At 31.9% G+C, this 23,846-nt stretch overlaps 4 protein-coding genes across 4 annotated transcripts; 2 read left to right on the top strand and 2 right to left on the bottom strand.

Annotated features, from left to right (window-relative positions):
• Positions 1 to 3,434: 3,434 nt before the first annotated feature.
• LOC119604519 (probable cytochrome P450 4p3) lies at positions 3,435 to 9,348 on the bottom strand. Its single transcript, XM_037957197.1, has 7 exons — positions 9,062 to 9,348; positions 8,806 to 9,006; positions 8,655 to 8,736; positions 5,200 to 5,315; positions 4,368 to 4,641; positions 3,766 to 4,301; positions 3,435 to 3,704 (listed from the first exon to the last, which is right to left on the bottom strand). The coding sequence occupies exons 1-7, from the start codon at positions 9,252 to 9,254 to the stop codon at positions 3,544 to 3,546; spliced, it is 1,563 nt and encodes a 520-aa protein (XP_037813125.1). The 5' UTR covers positions 9,255 to 9,348; the 3' UTR covers positions 3,435 to 3,543.
• A 1,409-nt stretch (positions 9,349 to 10,757) lies between these two features.
• On the bottom strand, positions 10,758 to 11,420 carry LOC119604521 (ARL14 effector protein). Its single transcript, XM_037957199.1, has one exon. The coding sequence runs from the start codon at positions 11,307 to 11,309 to the stop codon at positions 10,908 to 10,910; it is 402 nt and encodes a 133-aa protein (XP_037813127.1). The 5' UTR covers positions 11,310 to 11,420; the 3' UTR covers positions 10,758 to 10,907.
• A 983-nt stretch (positions 11,421 to 12,403) lies between these two features.
• On the top strand, positions 12,404 to 17,458 carry LOC119604518 (presequence protease, mitochondrial). The gene is made up of 3 exons (XM_037957196.1): positions 12,404 to 12,675; positions 12,905 to 13,542; positions 14,326 to 17,458. Exons 2-3 carry the CDS (start codon positions 12,992 to 12,994, stop codon positions 16,850 to 16,852), a joined length of 3,078 nt encoding a protein of 1,025 aa, XP_037813124.1. The 5' UTR covers positions 12,404 to 12,675; positions 12,905 to 12,991; the 3' UTR covers positions 16,853 to 17,458.
• Positions 17,459 to 20,735: 3,277 nt separating this feature from the next.
• LOC119604535 lies at positions 20,736 to 23,562 on the top strand. Its single transcript, XM_037957213.1, has 2 exons — positions 20,736 to 21,752; positions 23,410 to 23,562. The coding sequence occupies exons 1-2, from the start codon at positions 20,736 to 20,738 to the stop codon at positions 23,560 to 23,562; spliced, it is 1,170 nt and encodes a 389-aa protein (XP_037813141.1).
• The last annotated feature ends 284 nt before the right edge of the window (positions 23,563 to 23,846 follow it).

The following is a 23,846-nucleotide window of genomic DNA, read 5'->3' as shown; positions in this document are numbered from 1 at the left end:
CTGCATTATAAATTTAAATGAGACTATATAAATGAGACTATATATCTGCTATATAAAATCAATTTTCTTAATAACACTTCATATTTCAGATTAGTACTGACTAATATAAATTTTTCTGTTTTTTATAACTTCTATTGTAAAGCATCTAAAATTCGTTATATATTAAAAGGAAGAAGATGACGATTACCTATTGAATTTTTAAAACAACATTAAAGAATGTATATTTTTCAATTAATTTTTATTTACAATGCAAATTAATAAACAAATTTTGTAAAATTAAAATACAGTATGAACTTGAAAGACACATCCATTAATTGTGCTGACACTCGATTTGTGCAATATGAAATTTTTAGATCTGCAGACTCAATATCGTGAATATATTAAATTCAATTGATTTAAACAATTTGTGAAAAAAGGTCAAAACAATATTCCAGTAGCATCATTTTAATTTGATTTTATATTCTTTTATTTTAAATAAAAAATTGTTAAGATCACTCCAGTGCTCTGTTAAAGGGTAAGGGTGACTTTTTTTGTGTGATTATTCATATCGGGGAAATCGAGTTTGTACTGTATTAGACAATTAGTATTATGAGGTACTAAAAGAAATTTTTAAAAAGCCCTTCGCTGCAAAGTGCTTAAAATTCAACAAATTTTTTTAACTTTGCACTAGTTATAGTTCGAGTTCCAGTTTGTTTTTCAATCATATTATCATAGTAATTACCCTTTAAAAATCTTCTCTTATTTGCATTACGAGTAATTAGAAAACAGCTGTACGAATTATTGCATTGTCATCAATAGTTTTGTATGTAATACAAAGGTCCCACAATAAATTTATAGTTAATTATGGTAATTAAATTACTAATTTTTAACTTTTTACCCATATCGTCAAGTTAGTTAGTTAGTTAGTTAGTTAGTTAGTTAGTTAGTTAGTTAGTTAGTTAGTTAGTTAGTTAGTTAGTTAGTTAGTTAGTTAGTTAGTTAGTTAGTTAGTTAGTTAGTTAGTTTAGTTAGTTAGTTAGTTAGTTAGTTAGTTAGTTAGTTAGTTAGTTAGTTAGTTAGTTAGTTAGTTAGTTAGTTAGTTAGTTAGTTAGTTAGTTAGTTAGTTAGTTAGTTAGTTAGTTAGTTAGTTAGTTAGTTAGTTAGTTAGTTAGTTAGTTAGTTAGTTAGTTAGTTAGTTAGTTAGTTAGTTAGTTAGTTAGTTAGTTAGTTAGTTAGTAGTTAGTTAGTTAGTTAGTTAGTTAGTTAGTTAGTTAGTTAGTTAGTTAGTTAGTTAGTTAGTTAGTTAGTTAGTTAGTTAGTTAGTTAGTTAGTTAGTTAGTTAGTTAGTTAGTTAGTTAGTTAGTTAGTTAGTTAGTTAGTTAGTTAGTTAGTTAGTTAGTAGTTAGTTAGTTAGTTAGTTAGTTAGTTAGTTAGTTAGTTAGTTAGTTAGTTAGTTAGTTAGTAGTTAGTTAGTTAGTTAGTTAGTTAGTTAGTTAGTTAGTTAGTTAGTTAGTTAGTTAGTAGTTAGTTAGTTAGTTAGTTAGTTAGTTAGTTAGTTAGTTAGTTAGTTAGTTAGTTAGTTAGTTAGTTAGTTAGTTAGTTAGTTAGTTAGTTAGTTAGTTAGTTAGTTAGTTAGTTAGTTAGTTAGTTAGTTAGTTAGTTAGTTAGTTAGTTAGTTAGTTAGTTAGTTAGTTAGTTAGTTAGTTAGTTAGTTAGTTAGTTAGTTAGTTAGTTAGTTAGTTAGTTAGTTAGTTAGTTAGTTAGTTAGTAGTTAGTTAGTTAGTTAGTTAGTTAGTTAGTTAGTTAGTTAGTTAGTTAGTTAGTTAGTTAGTTAGTTAGTTAGTTAGTTAGTTAGTTAGTTAGTTAGTTAGTTAGTTAGTTAGTTAGTTAGTTAGTTAGTTAGTTAGTTAGTTAGTTAGTTAGTTAGTTAGTTAGTTAGTTAGTTAGTTAGTTAGTTAGTTAGTTAGTTAGTTAGTTAGTTAGTTAGTTAGTTAGTTAGTTAGTTAGTTAGTTAGTTAGTTAGTTAGTTAGTTAGTTAGTTAGTTAGTTAGTTAGTTAGTTAGTTAGTTAGTTAGTTAGTTAGTTAGTTAGTTAGTTAGTTAGTTAGTTAGTTAGTTAGTTAGTTAGTTAGTTAGTAGTTAGTTAGTTAGTTAGTTAGTTAGTTAGTTAGTTAGTTAGTTAGTTAGTTAGTTAGTTAGTTAGTTAGTTAGTTAGTTAGTTAGTTAGTTAGTTAGTTAGTTAGTTAGTTAGTTAGTTAGTTAGTTAGTTAGTTAGTTAGTTAGTTAGTTAGTTAGTTAGTTAGTTAGTTAGTTAGTAGTTAGTTAGTTAGTTAGTTAGTTAGTTAGTTAGTTAGTTAGTTAGTTAGTTAGTTAGTTAGTTAGTTAGTAGTTAGTTAGTTAGTTAGTTAGTTAGTTAGTTAGTTAGTTAGTTAGTTAGTTAGTTAGTTAGTTAGTTAGTTAGTTAGTTAGTTAGTTAGTTAGTTAGTTAGTTAGTTAGTAGTTAGTTAGTTAGTTAGTTAGTTAGTTAGTTAGTTAGTTAGTTAGTTAGTTAGTTAGTTAGTTAGTTAGTTAGTTAGTTAGTTAGTTAGTTAGTTAGTTAGTTAGTTAGTTAGTTAGTTAGTTAGTTAGTTAGTTAGTTAGTTAGTTAGTTAGTTAGTTAGTTAGTTAGTTAGTTAGTTAGTTAGTTAGTAGTTAGTTAGTTAGTTAGTTAGTTAGTTAGTTAGTTAGTTAGTTAGTTAGTTAGTTAGTTAGTTAGTTAGTTAGTTTGAAAGGAGGATGTATATACATCAAATCCGAAGAAATACACCTAGGCCTCTATCGGGCCTGTTGTGCGCTCCTTAACCAGTGCCTCAGGTGGGAATCGAATCCACCACCTCCGGTCTACCAGACTAGAACACTAACCACTAACCTACCGAGGCCACTAGTTAGTTAGTTAGTCGAGTTTCCAGCTTCATTCATCAGTCTACTGAAATTATTATTCTGAAGCTCCTAAGTATATATCCCTTTTTAAATTTGGGTGATATAGACAAAATATCTCGAAAAGGAATGAAGACCGTTCGAGAGCTCTTAACCTATAGCCGGTGGCCTCGAAGTGGCCTCCGATAGGTTAGTGTTCCTGGTGGACCGGAGGTGGTGGGTTCTATTTCCACCTGAAGCACTCGTTAAAGAGCGCACAGCAGGCCCGATAGAGGCCTAGGTGTACTTCTTCGGATTTGATGTATATATGTACAAACCAACTAACCTATAGCTAAAACATCACAAAAACCTAAATTTGAAACTTCACTTTGTCTTCTGACAAACTTATATGCGTCAAATTGTCGTAATTTTATCTATAAAAATCGTTTGTGAATAGTTTAAAAGTCTCTTGTAATTGCGGATATATCGCCCGATGATTGGATTTCAATGTTAATTTTATCTATGAAATGTTTTTTTTTTTTCAAAATTTTATTTTTTATATTGAATATCTTTTACTTTAGAAATACCAGTGAGTGACTTTATTTAAAAACTAAATACAAATATACATTTCTTAAATTTTATTATTTAACACTAAAATTTGCATCAAAATCTATTGGCGCCTTTTTATTTTAATTTTGATATTAGTTCTAGTACGTATTAATATGCCAGCCGAAAATTGAAACGAGTTCGGGTGGGTAACAGCTTCTAATTTGAAATTCTTTAACACATGCACTAATAAGGTCTTCATTTCTAACATGGCAAACTTTTGACCTATAAATAAAAATTAAATTAATTAATAAAGAACAATAAAAGATAAACTAAATAATCTTACCAATACAATTTCTTTGACCTGCACTGAAAGGTATAAAGGCAAATGGATGACGTTTTTCCATCTCCGATGACATAAAACGTTCTGGTCTAAATTCCTCGGGTTTATCATAATACAAAGGATTTCTGTGTATATCGAAAATATGTATATTAACCTGAGTACCCTTGGGTAAAAGTAAATTATTTTTCAAAGACAAATCCGTGGTACATTCTCTTATTATTATCGGTACTGAGGGATATAAACGTTGGGTTTCCTTGATAAAGCATTCTAAATATTTAAGATTACTCAGTTCTGACATTGCCAAATCCTTAAGTTCATCTGCAGAAATCTGCTGTTGTATTTCTTCGAAACATTTTTGTTGCATTTCTGGATACAAAGCTAAATTCATTAAAGTGAATATTAAATTCATGGAAGTGGTATCGAAACCCTCAAACATAAAAGTATCAACTTCTTCACAAATGCCAGCATGATCTATGAGACCATCTTTTTCAGCTCTTAACATGGTATCCAACATGGCATAACGTTGCTTACGATACATGCTAAATAAAGGATTTAGTTTTGATGACATATTTTTAAATTTAAATATTTAAAAAGAATTGACCTACTTGTCATTATTTTCAGCTGTTTCCGAATTACTCTGTTCCTGTATTTCTTTTTCCATTTGAATACGTCGTTTTTCTATAATGTCCGATGAAAATTTATGCAATTTATCCATGGACTTTAAGTAGTTCTTGCCATCTCCGAATGTATAGTAAAGTAGATCATAAACCATTATAGGATTTTTTATACGTTCCATAAGACTTTCCTCAACTTCGGTAATGTTTTGGCGATAATCATCACCTCCTAAATGATCATCTAGACTAACGCCGAGAGCCGTTTCTGAATTATAAATAAAAATGTATTTCTTAGATCAAATTTAACTCAAAATAAAAACTTATATGAGAGCATGATCAAACAATGAAGAACTAACATTTCCTGAACCATAATAATAAGCGATATTAAAAGATATATGTATACTATTTACATGTATCGGATTTATGTTTACCGATTATGTGCTTGAGATGTTATAACAGAGCAAACTCACTTTTATTTATAAAATTTATGATGCCATCTGAAAATCCCCTTCAATGGCTTTCAGATTTATCCCCTTTTTTATCTTGTTACTTCTTTGAGTTATTTCAATCTGAAATTTAAAAGTATATATACATGATATAACAAAGGTTAAACCTATATTTTGAAGCCAAAATATAGGACCATCATATTACTTTATAAATAAAGGTAACTTCGCTCTATTATATTGTTAGATATCTCAAAAACCTGGAAGGGTATTATAAGTTATAATCTCAAATCAAATATTTGACTTTTAAAGCAAATGTTTTAACAAATGTAGGGTATTTCTATTAGGTGAACTAATCTCCAAATGTCTATTTTACTTACCACATATGTTATTGAGAGTAAATCGAGGTATTAGTTCGCTTAATGATATTTCAGCATCTGTACGGCCATCTGTTAATTTATCATTCAAATTATCAATAAATTTTAAAGATTCGCGTCTGCAATTTGAGAAATTGTGAAAAAAATATACACACTACATACACAAGTATTTAGATTAGGGTGCCCTTAAAAAGTAAGTTATTAAAGTTTCTTAAAAAATGGAACTGTCTACCACAAAATAATTCTAAAATGTTCCATAAGCCCTAAATTGGAAGAGCTAAAGTGTAAACACATATTATCAAACAAGTTTAACCGATAAAAAGAAATCGGATTAGGAAATATGCAAAATATATGCAAAAAGGATTGGCATTACAAAAACTGCTTATACAGGATGCGATTATAATTTTTTTTATATATTTATATATAACTAGCTAACCCCGATCCGCCCATCAACCATAATTAAAAAATCTTTGCTTTGTTAATATCTTAAGCTAATAAAGTAAATTATTTTACCTCAAACGGTTGGCATGTAAGGAAATGATTGAGAAACATTGTCTTAAAATGAAGTCAACTTTTATTGTGAATTAGATCTACATATAAAAGGATCAAATTTGGGCCGATTATAATAACATTTAATAGAGGAGCTTATTACATAATTTTTTCTACGGATTGCCTTTATCCGATTATTTTGAAATGAAGAATCGGTTAGTTTCTCTCAAAAAAAAAAAAAAATATATATATTTTTAAGAGCAGGTCTAATGTACATATCATTATTTTGTATAACGTACATGTATCAAATAAACTCTTTTCGCCCTCTACTTTATAATTAAAGTATTATCAGTTTATAAGCTCGTAAATAATTTAAGTATAAGATTAACTTGAGATAGGACTAAAATATATAAGATTAGGTCTAGACTATAGACTAGACTACAAGACTACACTTTGGACTTTAATACAGCCTAGACTATAGACTCGATTATAGACTAGACTATATACTAGACTATAGACTCAATTATAGACTAGACTATAGACTAGACTATAGACTAGACTATAGACTAGACTATAGACTAGACTATAGACTAGACTATAGACTAGACTATAGACTCGATTATAGACTAGACTATATACTAGACTATAGACTCAATTATAGACTAGACTATAGACTAGACTATAGACAAGACTATAGACTAGACTATAGACTAGACTATAGACTAGACTATAGGCTAGACTATAGACTAGACTATAGGCTAGACTATAGACTAGACTATAGACTAGACTATAGACTAGACTATAGACTAGACTAGACTAGACTATAGACTAGACTATAGACTAGACTATAGACTAGACTATAGACTAGACTATAGACTAGACTATAGACTAGACTATAGACTAGACTATAGACTAGACTATAGACTAGACTATAGACTAGGACTATATACTAGACTATAGACTAGACTATAGACTAGACTATATACTAGACTATAGACTAGACTATAGACTAGACTATAGACTAGACTATAGACTAGACTATAGACTAGACTATAGGCTAGACTATAGGCTAGACTATAGACTAGACTATAGACTAGACTATAGACTAGACTATAGGCTAGACTATAGACTAGACTATAGGCTAGACTATAGACTAGACTATAGGCTAGACTATAGGCTAGACTATAGACTAGACTATAGGCTAGACTATAGGCTAGACTATAGACTAGACTATAGGCTAGACTATAGACTAGACTATAGACTAGACTATAGACTGGACTATAGACTAGACTATAGACTTGATTATAGACTAGATTATAGACTAGACTATAGACTTGATTATAGACTAGATTATAGACTAGACTATAGACTAGACTATAGACTAGATTATAGACTAGATTATAGACTAGACTATAGACTAGATTATAGACTAGATTATAGACTAGACTATAGACTAGACTATAGACTAGACTATAGACTAGACTATAGACTAGACTATAGACTAGACTATAGACTAGACTATAGACTAGACTATAGACTAGACTATAGACTAGACTATAGACTAGACTATAGACTAGACTATAGACTAGACTATAGACTAGACAATAGACTAGACTATAGACTAGACTATATACTAGACTATAGACTAGACTATAGACTAGACTATAGACTAGACTATAGACTAGACTATAGACTAGACTATAGACTAGACTATAGACTAGACTATAGACTAGACTATAGACTAGACTATAGGCTAGACTATAGGCTAGACTATAGACTAGACTATAGGCTAGACTATAGACTAGACTATAGGCTAGACTATAGACTAGACTATAGGCTAGACTATAGACTAGACTATAGGCTAGACTATAGGCTAGACTATAGACTATAGACTAGATATAGCTAGACTATAGACTAGACTATAGACTAGACTATAGTCTAGACTATAGACTAGATTATAGACTAGACTATAGACTAGACTATAGACTAGATTATAGACTAGACTATAGGACTGACTATAGACTTAGACTATAGACTAGATTATAGACTAGATTATAGACTAGACTATAGACTAGAATTATAGACTAGATTATAGACTAGACTATAGACTAGACTATAGACTAGATTATAGACTAGACTATAGACTAGACTATAGACTAGACTATGACTAGACTATAGACTAGACTATAGACTAGACTATAGACTAGACTCTAGACTAGACTATAGACTAGACTATAGACTAGACTATAGACTAGACTATAGACTAGACTATAGACTAGACAATAGACTAGACTATAGACTAGACTATAGACTAGACTATAGACTAGACTATAAGACTAGACTATAGACTAGACTATAGACTAGACTATAGACTAGACTATAGACTAGACTATAGACTAGACTATAGACTAGACTATAGACTAGACTATAGACTAGACTATAGACTAGACTATAGACTAGACTATAGACTAGACTATAGACTAGACTATAGACTAGACTATAGACTAGACTATAGACTAGACTATAGACGACTATAGACTAGACTATAGACTAGACTATAGACTAGACTATAGACTAGACTATAGACTAGACTATAGACTAGACTATAGACTAGACTATAGACTAGACTATAGACTAGACTATAGACTAGACTATAGACTAGACTATAGACTAGACTATAGACTAGACTATTGACTAGACTATAGACTAGACTATAGACTAGACTATAGACTAGACTATAGACTAGACTAAAGACTAGACTATAGACTAGACTATAGACTAGACTATAGACTAGACTATAGACTAGACTATAGACTAGACTATAGACTAGACTATAGACTAGACTAGACTAGACTATTGACTAGACTATAGACTAGACTATAGTAGAGTACATAAAAAGTCGACTTTGCCAAATACAGTACAATTAGCTTTTGATTAAAAACAAAAAAATTAAAGAAACGATAACTCACTTAAATATTTCAATAAATTGAGTTAAAATATTGAAATGAAATGCAGGCGTTAATAAGCGACGTCGGCTATGCCATTTTTTATCTAAATAATAAAAACAATTTAATATTTTTCATTAGTCACGGAATTTTAAAATTTAATATTTCTACTTACCCGTGCTCGTCAGTAGTCCAGTCTTTAAAAAGGGATGTAAAAATGAATAAACTATACCTTTGGTCAATATACGATTATCGTTTAATATCAGCTCAGCATTTACCGGATCAATGATATTGTAAACGGGACAGGAAAAAAAGTATTGTATATAACTGCGCCCATATCTTTTAGCAAATGTACGAGAATAATCGAACATTTGTTCTAAAATTTAAATAAAATTTTACATTTGCTAATTAAATATTTTGTTGTTTATTACCCAAGTTCATGGAAATCAAATCATAGCTATTGCCCCAAAAACCACAGCCAATAGCTACAGAATTTTTTAAAGATGAACCATCAACGGTTTTGATTTTTCTCGTTAAAGAAGTTAATTCATAATCACGGTTTAAATGTTTCAGCCAAACTATTAAAATTATTAACAGACTTGTTGTTGCTAGTAAAAGTAGCATTATTTTTGACGTAATAGTATAATAGTGTAAATTTAAAGGGGAACAGATTAAAACTAATAAAACACTATAGTGTTTATTGGTTGATGGTTGTTCTAAAACTGAACTGATAAATAAAGAATTCTCTATTTGTCAAGTTCAATTGTAATTATGCACAAATGTGTATAAATGTGATATTAAAATAAAAGAGAATTTCTTGTACTGCCGGTTATAAAGAGAATTACTGTAGTATATAGTAATTTGAATAGGGAATTATCTTGGGAATACAGTGGCTGCTCTATGGTTTGAATCGTTTTGAATTAACTTTTCAAAAGTATGAATATAAAAATGATTTGCAACTTTTAATATTCGAATTAGGTTGCAATTTTTAGTACATACTGCAAGAATTTACTGTAAAACCGGTAAATCTGGTAAGTTTTGGAAAAAAGCAATACAAAATTTGAATATTTTAGAGAAACATACAGTATTGTTCAAAACCTAAACAAATTTTTGGATTTCAAGTTAAAAGTACACAAAATTAACTTTAAAGAGAACTTTAACTTCATATCTAAAATACCACGCATTTAGCTTAAAAACAATTTTATGTGCAGATTAAAAAAGATTAAAGATAATATGATAGTTAAAGCTTTATTCCAAAGCTTTCCAATAAAAGCTGAATTTGTGGTACTATAACGTGTAGAATATTTCGAAAACACAGAATTTTTTTAAATTTATGTTGAGATAACTCGAAAATTTGATGTGATGGAAAAACTCTGAAGTTAGTCCTTGGGTTTAGATTTGTTTCAAATTACAACCATGAATTGCTTGGAATTGCTTTGGAAGTGCACTATCAGGAAATGTTGCTTAGGTATCGAATAGTACTGTACATACAACTATTTTACAATTAACTTGCACGTATTTGTAATTTGCTCTAATTAATAAATTTGTTACTATTAGGAACAGTAAGTATGACTTTACAGATTAATAAAATCAACTATATATTTACATTTCTTTACAATGATCACGCGAATTCAAATTTTTATTTAATTCTTTATCTTTGTTACTCAGTATTTTTTCTAGTCTAGTCTATAGTATATTTTATAGTTCAGTCTATAGTCTAGCCTATAGTTTAGTCTGTAGTCCATTATATGATCTAGTCTACGGTCTGTCCTATAAGCAGTCTATGTTCTAGTATTTAGTGTTGTGTATAGTATAGTCTTGTCTATGGTACATTTTGTTATGGAAAATTATCGCGGTACTCCCACCAGTAGATCTGTTTGTAGTCTATTCTAGTCTATAGTATGGTATATAATCTAGTCCATAATTTATTATTTGGTTGAATCCAAAGTCGTTTCTATAGTCAATTATATAGTCCAGGTACCAAATCACGGCATACAATATCGATCGAAATCTCAATAGAATCTAAATGGAGATTTCGATCTATATGAATAGAAAAGATTACATCTTTCACATATATGTACATACATACCTCTTTCGCCGATGCTGGATACAAAAGAAAATAAATAATATTGCAGCGTTCTATTTCATGATGTCTGTATTTATTTGTATAATTTTTAAGACTTTTTTTTTGTATAATTTATGTAAAAGTATATTTCTTAATTTAAACGTATAATAAAGTAAAATTAAATCATAATAAGTCCTTTAAATTCCACAAAATCACTTAGTTGGAAAGTGTTTATTTCTTATTGTCGCATCTTTGCCATCAAATGTTATGGATTCATAGAAAAATTTACGATTTACTCGACACTGAACACCACACTTGTTCGAGCCGCAATTTTCGCAGTCATACCAGCAGCCAGGACACTCATCGTCCATGCAATCACAAACATCCATGCCATTGTGGCGTATATTACCATACTCATCATACAGACTGCGGTTGTTAGTTGGTGGTTTTCGCTTCAGCTTGCGCTTTTCACGATTCGATTTATCCGGCTCGAAATCATCAAGGAACTTTAATTCATCTCGTTCACGGAGTCGACGTTCAGCATGCAACTTTCGTGGCCGTTCACGTAGTGACATACGCATTCCAGTGCCTTCCGAGTGTTCGGAATCGTCCATTTTGCGGAATTTAATTAAATTAACTAAATAAACTTAATTTTTTTATTAAAAATTTGTTTTGTTTTTTATTTAGATGTCAAAGTGCTAAGCAAAACAATAACAAATTAACAGTGTTGGTCAAAATACAATATTGTTATATTATGTGTGTTGGTATCTTTGCGAGATTTTTGGTACTTTTCCTAAAATTATGACTTTTAAACAGAATTATTATTGTAAATATATTAATGTTATAATAATTATATTATAAATTAAAGTTAAATGCATTCTAATAAAAATATATTTATTAAAAATTTATATATTATTTATTTACATAGAGTAGTTTGGTACCAACTAGTACTTTTAATAAAATTACCATCCCTAATTACAATAATGATAGATTGTGGATGAAGTTGCCACACGAAGAAAATCATGTGATGCCAGAAGTTTTTAGGAATCCCACTTAATCTTTTCTGCACCAGTTAATAGTGTGATGTACAGTGGGATAATGGACAAATAAAGGGAAATAAGTCTGTAATTTCTAAACAGTTTGCCCCATATTAATAAAATTTCACATGTGGACTAGTCATAAGAATTGGCCCAACGAACTTTTGTCGCAAATATCGGAAAAGACTCCTGTATAGTTTTATAAGTTTTAAAGTTATAACTTTAAAATTTCGTCTTTAGAATATCCCTTTTATGGTCGGTAAAACATTATAATGGGTTATAATATATTATTACCCCAGGAATATTAGGCAAAATAATGAGCATTCTGGGGAATTTCAGATAGCTTAATGAAAATTGGCACATAGCTTCTCCTTAGCATAATCAGTAAGGGATTTAAAATCACCGAAAATATCGAGTTTGCTAAGCGACATATTGGATGTCAAAGGTTACAACATTCTGTTTTTAGCGAATATTGCGCTTATTATGCCTCGTACGTGTTTTGATGTTATCATAATTTCTATAGAGAATTGAATTTCCTAAATTGCATTATTTAGCTATTTAAAAATCAGCACCAAAATCCTTATTTTCCTGGGCTATTATTATAAAGAGAGAGAGAGAACATAAAAGCGATAAGAAGCAAAATGAAGAACAATGAATAAAGTAATAAAAGAAAATATACAAAGTTGTAAAAAATAGAAAAATAATATTAAAATAAGTTTGATTAAAATTAAAAAAAACACAGCTGTATATTTATCCGCCGCCGAATTTTTTAGTGTCAACCGACGCCGTCGTTAATTTTTGTAGGCGCAGGTCTTTCCTCCTCTCACACCAAAAAGTGTCAAAAAATTTTGTTTTCACGATTTTTCCATGTTGCAGTTAGAATTTTCTGATTTATTTTTAGAGCGAATAATATAAATAATTAATAAAAAATTAACTGAAAACGGTAAGTAAATGCAATATAAAAAGCGTAAAAAGCTGTGTTTGATTGAACAGTATAAACAAATTATTAAAAAAGTGCGGCAGACATTTAATACGAAATAATTTTTATGCTAAACATGTCGCTGCCGTGCTGATGTAACAGTGTGTGTATTTTGTGAAATTTATTAAATTAAAATAAAAGAATAAAAAATTGTATTAAAAACAGAATATTATCAAACGTTTTTGTTTTATAGAAACAAGAACTAAAGCAACGAAACTGAACGAAAGAAATTAAAACAAACTGAAATTGTAACAAAGAAAGCAACAGCAGCAGCAGGAAAATGTTAAAACGTTTGCAGTTCATAAAGCCGGTCATTGACCAGAACATACGGCAAAAGTTATGTTATTCGAAAATAGTTAACACTGGCCAGGATATGCGTCCGGCGGCTAAGGGTAAAATAAATCTCGAAACACCCACAGTGATCACACAATTGGATCGTAAATTTAAGGAGGGTGAAAAATATGAAGGTTTTGAATGTGTACGCACTGAACATGTACCCGAATTTGGTATTATGTCCTATACTTTCCGTCACTTGGTCACTGGCACCGAATTGTGGTATTTGGATCGTAACGATGCCAATAATGTATTTTCTGTTAATTTCCGCACAACTCCTTTCGATTCGACTGGTTTACCGCACATTTTGGAACATAGTGTACTGTGTGGTTCGAAAAAGTATCCTGTTAGAGATCCCTTCTTTAAAATGCTCAATCGTTCGGTGGCTACATTTATGAATGCTATGACTGGTCCGGACTATACTATGTATCCTTTCTCCTCGATGAACGAGACTGATTTTAGAAATTTACAAAAAATCTATTTGGATGCTGTGTTCAGGTGAGTGTATGAAGTTTTATTTTTTTGTTTCCTTTTTTTACTATTACTGCAATTGCCTTATTCTCAGGCGTTTGCACAAGGAATTGCTTTAATATTTGTATATTGAGGGATTATATTTAATGCTTTATCTTAGTAATTGTTTAGATCTTAAAGAAATTTTTTCGTTTTTCGAAATTTACCCATTATGATTTGTCATAAGAGTATAACTTATGCAATAACGTCTATTTAAATTAGCTATAACTTTATAAGGACTACTTCCGTTTGAAAATCAGGTTGTTGTTGTTGTAACAGCTAAATATATACCATAATCTAATAAGGGGTTCAGTACTTAAGGACTTAGTTTCCGAGATATAATAAACGCTCTTGTTCTGCAGATCTAACGAAATTAAGTCATAATTTTTAAATTTTTCTTTGATTAATGTATCATTATAAGTACTTAAAAATTCGTTTAATATTTCCTTTGATCTTTGACTTGATTATCACATAAAAATATTAAGAGTAAAACAAATGATATATTAAAAAATGTTGAATATTTGCCAAAACAAAATTAATAACCAGCTGTCTGTTCAAAGTTAAGAAAAACATCATGTTAATGTTAAAATCTTAAAAAGGTGCCTAATGAAAACACGTCTAATTAATTACTACTTAATTAAATGCATCTAAAACAAAAGAAAAAACGTTTTAAATAATTTCTTTTTATGTCATAATAATTAATATCTCTACAAAAATCGCTTTAATATTTAAAATTTTCATTAAAATTTATTTCTTCTTTTTTACTTTCAGACCCAATTTAGAATATTTAGATTTTCTACAGGAAGGCTGGCGTCTTGAGCATTCTAACCTAAAGGACAAAGAATCCGAATATGTCATCAAGGGTGTGGTATACAATGAAATGAAGGGAGCCTTTTCGGAAAATGCCTCTGTGTTTGGTCAAAATCTGCTCAATAATCTATTGCCCGATCATACCTATGGTTATGTTTCGGGTGGCAATCCCTTGGAAATACCCAAATTAACACATGCCAATCTGGTGGATTTTCATCGTAAATATTATCATCCCAGCAATGCTCGCATCTATACCTATGGCTCTTTTGATTTAATCAAAACTTTGGGTTATGTTGACAAGGAATATTTGAGTAAATATGAACATATTGATAACTCCTACAGTCGTATACCAAATCAGCCGAGATGGGATAAACCTCGTAATGTACATATCTCTAGTCGTTTTGATAATATGGGAGCTCCTTTCGAGAAACAAAATCAAATAGCTATTGCTTTACTAATGTCTGATGTTACGGATATACAAGAGACATTTGTTTTGTATGTTTTGTCGGAGCTATTGGTTAGAGGACCTAACTCTCCCTTCTATCGCAATTGGATAGAGCCTAATTTCTCGGGTGGTTATAATCAGACCACCGGTTTTGATCCTCAAATTAAGGATACCTTCTTCTGTGTGGGTTTGCAGGATTTGAGAGTAGAAGATTTTGGTCGAGCACAAGAATTATATGATGCTACCATCAAAGAGGTTATGGAAAAGGGTTTCGATAAGCAGCATATCGAAAGTGTTTTACATAATATAGAGTTGTCTTTGAAACACCAGTCGCCACAATTCGGTTTGGGTTTATTGTTCAATTCTACACCCTTGTGGAATCATGAGGGTGATGTGGTAGAGAATTTGAGAGTTTCCAACATGATTTCTCAATTCCGTGCACAATTGCAACAGGATCCTCATTATTTGCAAAAGAAAGTAGGCCAGTACTTTGCTAATAATACCCACAGATTAACTTTAACCATGTCACCGGATGATACCTATGAAGATAATTTCAAAACTGCTGAACTGGAATTGCTGAAGCAGAAAATCATGTCTTTGGATCATGAGAAAAGAACAAAAATCTATGAAAATGGTTTGAAACTGGAAGAAGCTCAAAAGGCCATACCCAATGTGGACATATTGCCTTGTCTTAAGTTAACAGATGTGCAGGAAGCTGCCAAATTGGAACCTCTAGAGGTGGTGAAAATAAAAGAGGTGCCCACACAGGTGTGCAATGTGCAAACCAATGAAATTTCCTATTTCAAATGTTACTTTGATGGCACCACTTTGAGCCAGGAGGAAATGCTTTTAATACCTCTTTTCTGTAATATAATCAACGATATGGGCACTAAGAATTATGACTACAGAGATTTCGATAAACTTGTGCTCTCCAAGACTGCTGGCATTAACTTCAAACTACATTTTGCTGAAAATATCTACGACAGCAAAACCTATAACTTGGGTATACTAATGACTACCCATGCTTTGGATAAAAATGTTCCCGCTATGTTCGATTTAAGCAAAGAACTTTTAATGAATTACAAAATGGACGATGAGGAACGTGTTAAAATGTTAATAGACAACTACATGTCCAGCATAGCGGTAGGCATAGCCAATTCAGGTCACTTATATGCCATGCAATCCTGTGCTGGTCTAGTTACTGACTCTGCCAGACTGAAGTCCTTGTTGGCCGGCGTTGAGCATATAGAACACATGAAACAATATGTTAAGAATCACAGCACACAACAAATTATGGATAATTTGAAGTTATTGGGTCAGAAATTATTCAATAAAAAGTCCATGCGCACGGCAGTCAATATATCGGATGAATTTTATCCCGAGTTTATAAAACACTACGAACAGTTCCTTAACGATTTGCCCGAACATGCTGTGGAAAAGGTGGAAAATAAGGTACAACTTTTAGAGCCCAGTTGCCAACATTTTGTTATGAACATACCAGTAAACTATTGTGCCAAGGCCATGTTTACCGTACCCTATACACACCGTGATCATCCCACACTCAGAGTTTTAGCAAAACTCATTTCAGCCAAATATCTATTGCCGGTAGTTAGAGAACAAAATGGTGCTTATGGTGCCGGTGCTAAATTGGGCTCTGATGGCATATTTAGCTTTTTCAGTTACCGCGATCCCAATTCAACGAAAACCCTCGAAGCCTTCGATAACACCTATCAATGGCTACAAGACAACAATTCTCAAATAACCGAACAAACTTTGTTTGAAGCCAAATTGGGTGTATTGCAGCAATTAGATGCTCCCATAGCACCCGGCAATATGGGTATAGACTTCTTTTTGTATGGCGTTTCACAGGAAATGTTCATGAAATATCGTTCTCGTATGCTGGCCGTTACCATGAACGAATTGCAACAAGTGGTGGAGAAGTACTTTAAAACAGCACCCGCCTACTATGGCAAATGTATATTGGGACCGGAAAATAAAGAATTGGAAACTGTTACCAAATTAAAATGGAAGACTATTCAATAAATTTAACTATAATCGATGTAATTTTTAACTTTAATTCCTTATGATTTTGTTTCACTGTAAATCCCTCAGTCGTAGTGGTCAATTTTATATAAAATTTAGCTTTGACTGTTGCTGTTCTTCTTTTTTTACTATTATAAATATTTGTTATTTAATGTATTTTTTTATGTGTAAAAATATTCACATTTTATACTTTATTTTAGTATATACTAATCTGCGTTTATATTCATTAAATATATTTAATTATTAATATTAAATGTTGCTTAATTTAAAGGAATATTTTTGCTTTAGTTGTTTTTGGTACTGATTTTTTTAAATTTTGTTTTCAGTTTTTATTTTTTTTTTTAAATTAAATTTTTGTAACTTGCACTTGTTGCATCTGCAAATTTAAACTTTATGATGAAATGATTTTCAAAATCTTAAATGTTCTTCAGCAAGTAACAGAAAATTGGTAATAAACAAAATTGTTTAATTGTTAAGTTATTTCTTATTGTAGTTTGCACTTGCAAACAGGAGAATAAAAAAATGTTAATTGAACATTTTTAAATGTTAAACTATACACTTAAATAAAAACATACATTAGAAATAGTAATAAACGAAACGTTAAATATTAAATAATTTTGCGTATTTTATTTACTTTGGTTTTCAAATAATCCGATATTTAAGGGAAAAGAGGAATATAGTTTTTGTGAAATGTATATTCCTTTTGTATACATTGCTCCCATACGATGATACAAGCGCTTTGCTTAAGTACTCGCAAATCTATCTAATCTCTGACCATTGCTGGTCCGTTACATAACTTCCATATGAACAGGTTTGAACAGAGCCGAGCCGGAACACATCTGGGCAAAGAAACGAATTCTTATGGTGTCAACCGAACAAGATACCATACTTCCACCACCATTCAAACCAGAACATTTTCATTTATCAAGAGAAAATATCCCACACATTCATACGAGCATATATACGAGGCTAGATCCATATACCGCTGATTTATTCCGCATCTCATACCAATCTCTTCTCAACTTTAGTCCCACAGTCACTACTCTGTGAGTCATCTGTTGCCTTATGGGATTCTCTCGAATATATTTTTAATTCGGTACTCTTTACGACGAACGGTTTTTCATTTGTCAGGTTAACCTCTTCAAGAAGAGTATTCGGTTATGGCTCTCTCACAATACGGTCATTGGACTTAGCAGGTGACCCTGCTAAGAACCTTCTGTCTACCCGAAAATATGTTAACCTCTGTTGGCGTGGTATTAAATCCAATTAATTTTATACATTCCATGATGCTACGGATTTCCGCCTAAAAGGTAATGTTGTGATTAGCCGGTATTATATTTCGGTTTTCCAATGTAGAACAGTTATGTCTCCAGTTAAGAGTCATTTGTGTAACCATAGATGACCGCATGGGTTTGTTCTTACTATATGCTTACCCGTGATCTCCTATCTGCTTGTCCATGATCACGTATCAAAAGTCAATTACGTCGTGGTTTCGTTTCACATCTAAGGCACTGGTAAAGGAGAGCACAGGAGACCCTATGGAGGCCTAGTTTTATTTTGTTAAGATGAACAGGGCAGGCAGCGATGGCAAACGGAAGGAACTAATGAACGAATCTTGGAACGAACGAACGAGAAGAACGAACGAACGAACGAACGAACGAACGAACGAACGAACGAACGAACGAACGAACGAACGAACGAACGAACGAAAACGAACGAAACGAACGAACGAACGAAGAACGAACGAACAACGAACGAAAACGAACGAACGAAAGACGAAACGAACGAACGAACGAACGAACGAACGAACGAAACGAACGAACGAACGAACGAACGAACGAACGAAAGAAACGAACAACGAACGAAAGAACGAAAACGAACGAACGAACGAACGAACGAACAACGAACGAACAACAAAAGAAGAACTAACGAACGAACGAACGAACGAACGAACGAACGAAGAACGAACGAACGAACGAACGAACGAACACAACGAAACGAACGAACGAACGAACGAACGACGAACGAACGAACGAACGAACGAACAACGAACGAACAACGAACAACGACGAACGAACAAGAACGAACGAACGAACGACGAACGAACGACGAACGAACGAAAACGAACGAACGAACGAACGAACGAACGAAAGAACGAACGAACGAACGAACGAACGAACGAACGAACGAAACGAACGAAGAAGAACGAAAAGAACGAACGAACGAACGAACGAACAAGAACGAACGAACGAACGAAACGAAACGAACGAACAACGAACGAACGAACGAACGAACGAACGAAACGAAAAACGAACGAACGAACGAAACGAACGAACGAAACGAACGAAAGAACGAACAACGAACAACGAACGAACGAACGAACGAACGAACGAAGACGAACGAACAAGAACGAAACGAACGAACGAAAGAACGAACGAACGAACGAAACGAACGAACGAACGAACGAACGAACGAACGAACGAACGAAGAACGAACGAACGAACGAAAGAACGAACGAACGAACGAACGAACGAACGAACGAACGAACGAACGAACGAACGAACGAACTAACGAACGAACGAACGAACGAACGAACGAACGAACGAAACGAACGAACGAACGAACGAACGAGAACGAACGAACGAACGAACGAACGAACGAACGAACGAACGAAACGAACGAACGAAGGAAACGAGACGAACTAACGAACGAACGAACTAACGAACGAACGAACGAACGAACGAACGAACAAAAAAACGAACGAACGAAGAAACGAACTAACGAACGAAACGAACGAACGAAACGAACTAACGAACGAACTAACGAACGAACGAACGAACGAACGAACGAACGAACGACGAACGAAAACGAACGAACGAACTAACGAACTAACTAACTAACTAAGAACAACTAACTAACTAAACGAACTAACGAACGAACTAACTAACGAACTACTAACTACTAACGAACTAACGAACTAACGAACTAAAACTAACTAACTACTAACTAACTAACTACTAACTAACTAACTAACTAACTAACTAACTAACTAACTAACTAACTAACTAACTAACTAACTAACTAACTAACTAACTAACAACTAACTAACTAACTAACTAACTAACTAAACTAACTAACTAACTAACTAACTAACTAAACTAACTAACTAACTGACTAACTAACTAACTAACTAACTAACTAACTAATTAACTAACTAAACTAACTACATTACGATCGTACACTTCTTCTTAAACCCATAGGCCAATGTTAACTTTTGGTTTGAGGAGCGCTAAATCCAAATCTGGCCCCATAGTCGTACATAATGTTTGGAAAAAAACAGTTTTTGGCCAGATTTGAGACGCTATAACAGCTCGAAATATAATCTGAAAGTCCAAACTGTTGACTTTAAAATAAAGGTTTAACCACTGTGATATCTTCTTCTTTCTTCGATATAATATAATAATATTAAAATATTATTTTACTTTAAAAACTTAATTGTTTAATTGTTTTTTTAATGTATAATTAAGTAATAATACTTTTTATTTCAGATATGTCTCTTCCTAAAGGTTTCACCAATTCCAGTGAATATTTTCACGAAGTTAACGAATTTCTTAAGAAATATTCATGGATTTATAGAGAAGCAAATACTGGATTTCTAAAAGCCGGCATTTTAAAACAAATGCCACAAGGGTATCAAAATTACTTCAAAGAAATAACAAATGAAGAACTAAATAGGTTTCCCTATATACATGAACAACTAGACCTTTTAAATGAAGAAAGTATAAAGAACTTTCGTGACCAATTAAACGAATTAATACCCCCGGAGGCCTTCAAAGAGCCTAGAGATATGGAAAAAACAATTAAAATGGAAAATCTTAAAAAGATGAATGTTAAAAAACAACATGAAATACAAAGATTGGCTGCAGTGGTAAAGGAAAATTTAAAATTAAATGAAAATGGAAATGAGCAGCAAGATAAATATGTGCTAATAGACTTTGGTTCTGGTTTAGGCTATTTAAGTGAGTTGTTGTATAAACTAAATAGTAATATCATGGTATTGGGTTTAGAAGCCGACACCTATCGCGTAGAAGCGGCAGAGAAACGTGTAAAGACATACATGCCTACTGCCAACAACTCTATACAATATCGACAACAATTTATAACAGAAAAATCACAAGAATTCATTGTTCAAACTGTAGAGGAAGTTTTCAAATTGAATTATCAGCAAGTGCCACCACAAACAACAACCACTAAGATGGCAATAATTGGTTTACATGCATGTGCTGATTTAACTATAACATCCTTAAAACTCTTTCTACAAATGCCGCAAGTACAGCATCTAATCATTATGCCATGTTGTTACCACAAGTTGCAGGTGTGTGATGAGAATGCGGTCACCACGACTGCTTTAAGGTTTAGAAATTTCCCCTTAAGTGAAAGTCTTAAAAAAGTGCTGCTAAACAATGCTGACAAGTCCAATTATGCTGAAACTAATGAAACTTTTGCAACATATTTAAATCGTCCCTTTCTACGTTTAGCCTGTCAGCAGACTTTAAAACGTTGGAGCAAATGTTCATCATGTGAACATCTTAAACATGGTAATGAAATGTTTTTAAGAGCTGTAGCAGAATTGCTAAAAACGGAGGGAGAGCAGGAGGAGGAGCAGGAATTAATAGTGGTAAAACGTAAAGAAGAAACTATTAATCTGAGTTCTTTGTCGGCTGAGGATTTGAAAAGTTTTGAAACATTTAGTCGTTTTTATGGTTTAAAAAGTAAGAGCACAAATGATTTTATAGCTTGGTCGGAACGACATCGCTTGAGATATTTTGAAACTGTAGAAAAATATCCAAATGGTGGCAAACTGGCAGAAGGTTTGACATGTCTACAAACATCTATGCAGGTAAGTGTTTCATTTTAAATTGAAAGTCTGAATTATATTTAATTTTAATAAAATCATAAACGGGAAACATTTTATTAGGTCTAGAAAGTAGTTCTAGAGTGCAATATTATAAAACTGTACCTTTTCTAGTTTGGCGTTGTGTTTAATTATATTTTTTCGAAATTTTCACCTTCGCGACTATACTTTTTTACTTATTTCGGACTCGTACATTTTAAAGGTCAGGTATTTCAGACTGTTACAACATAGATATTGTCACAGATACATTTGGATTAAAAAAGGTCCCTTTGTGCTTGCCTGTAAGAGAATGGAGAGGAGATAAGGGGGAGATATGTACCAAAAGTAATAAAATGGAAGTAATAACCGATACCTGAGGACCTAACAGAGACTTTTGAAGACCTGAAGATAGAATGATCTAAACATATTCAGCTTAATGTACTTACCCAATGTTCGTTCACGATCCTTTACTAGAACTGGACAATCGCATAGAAGTTGTGCTATCATCTCCTCCTTATCTTCATTACGATAACTCCTATAAAGATCATTAATAACCGATACCAGTGTACCTATTGAACTTTTGAAGACCAGAAGATAGGATGGTCTGAACATATTCATTTTAGGCAATAAATACCTAGTGATAGCGCAAGAATACTCTTTGTGACCAGCAGCCATAAGGTGCCATAAAATATATTTTTTGAATAAGAGTTTTGATGGAGAATATCACAAAACTTGACTCAATTTGAGTTGGGTTACTTTTGAATTAGCTGTGCGATATGTAAGAAATGAGGAATCAGAAGCTTTTGATGTTTTGGGCATGAGAATATGTGTTCGCTGGACTTAACACATGATACAATTGTCAAATGAAGTATTCAAGGGTATCGGTTCTTAAAAATTGGTGTAAGAAATACTTCACTCGATCTGATCTTCTTACTATTTACACTACTATATCCGTGGAAAATTGAAATCCAAGGATGTAACTCGATTTTTAAATACATTCTATTTCTATATACGGATTTAAATTGAACTATCCGACCTAGTTGTTTCGGATCTAGGATGTTTTTTAACAATATTTGTATAACCAATGAATAATTATAATCAAACAACTGGTTTCTTGAGAACTTTTTAGAAGTAATTTAGTAGAGGAATCTCTAAAAGGGAAAATTTTTCTTTAATTTCCAAAGGGTTGACTCAATTTTATTAAAATTGTCTAGAGATGAAGTATTCCTGAGTCTATGTTTTGAATTTGGTTCTTTTAAACGCATGAGGACAGTCAAATTTATATCCTACAGCATTAAAGTTGTGAAGGGTGCTGATGTTTGTAACGCAACATGATCCATGGTGCTATACCCAAGTTAGTGTATGCAAATCGGCAAATCGATTAAACCATCTCCGTCTGTCCGTCTATATTTCCATATATACCTTGAGCGCAAGGTGCAGGTCGAAAGTTTTAATATTATTAAATTAATTTTGGCGCATACGATTTTTGTAGTTCAAAAGTTATTGAAAATAGGCCATAATATGTTATAATATCTATCGTTTCAACTAATTTTTAGATAAACCTATTTTCATAATATTAGGGGCTCATTAAGCTTCTTTCAGAAAATTTGTCTTACATCTATAAAAAACAGCACTTTTTCTATTTTCTCTCATTTTGCTTTAGAAACTTTGTGAAAATCTGGTGCTCTACGATCGTCTATGCTATATGGAGGAGACAGCATTAAAATTTAACTTAAAAATCAATGTACGCTATGAAAAAATTATGGATGAGGAATTATCTCCTCGTTGTTATGTCTTAATAGCTGAAAAACTATAATTCAGGTCTTTGTATACATATCTCTTTTTTAAACTTTAAAAATAAAATTTTAAATAGTAATAAAAATTAAGTTAAAAACACAGGATAACATTATTTTTATTAATTCCCATAACATGACTGACAGCAAATGCAGTACAAACCCATGTTCGTTTATCTTTATATCTTTATACAAGTTGCATTTCGTATTATCTGCGGCATTATTAAATTTAATCATGTGTTAAATTAATTTAGATTAAGACAATTATTTAAAAGTGCACTTGTGAAGGTTTAATACTTACTGTACA

This window comes from Lucilia sericata, unplaced genomic scaffold (assembly GCF_015586225.1).
Source record: "Lucilia sericata isolate MDLA Ls3-8-SP2 unplaced genomic scaffold, ASM1558622v1 Contig000401F_arrow, whole genome shotgun sequence".
Lineage (NCBI taxonomy): Eukaryota > Metazoa > Arthropoda > Insecta > Diptera > Calliphoridae > Lucilia > Lucilia sericata.
This window is presented reverse-complemented; position numbering and strand designations above follow the sequence as displayed.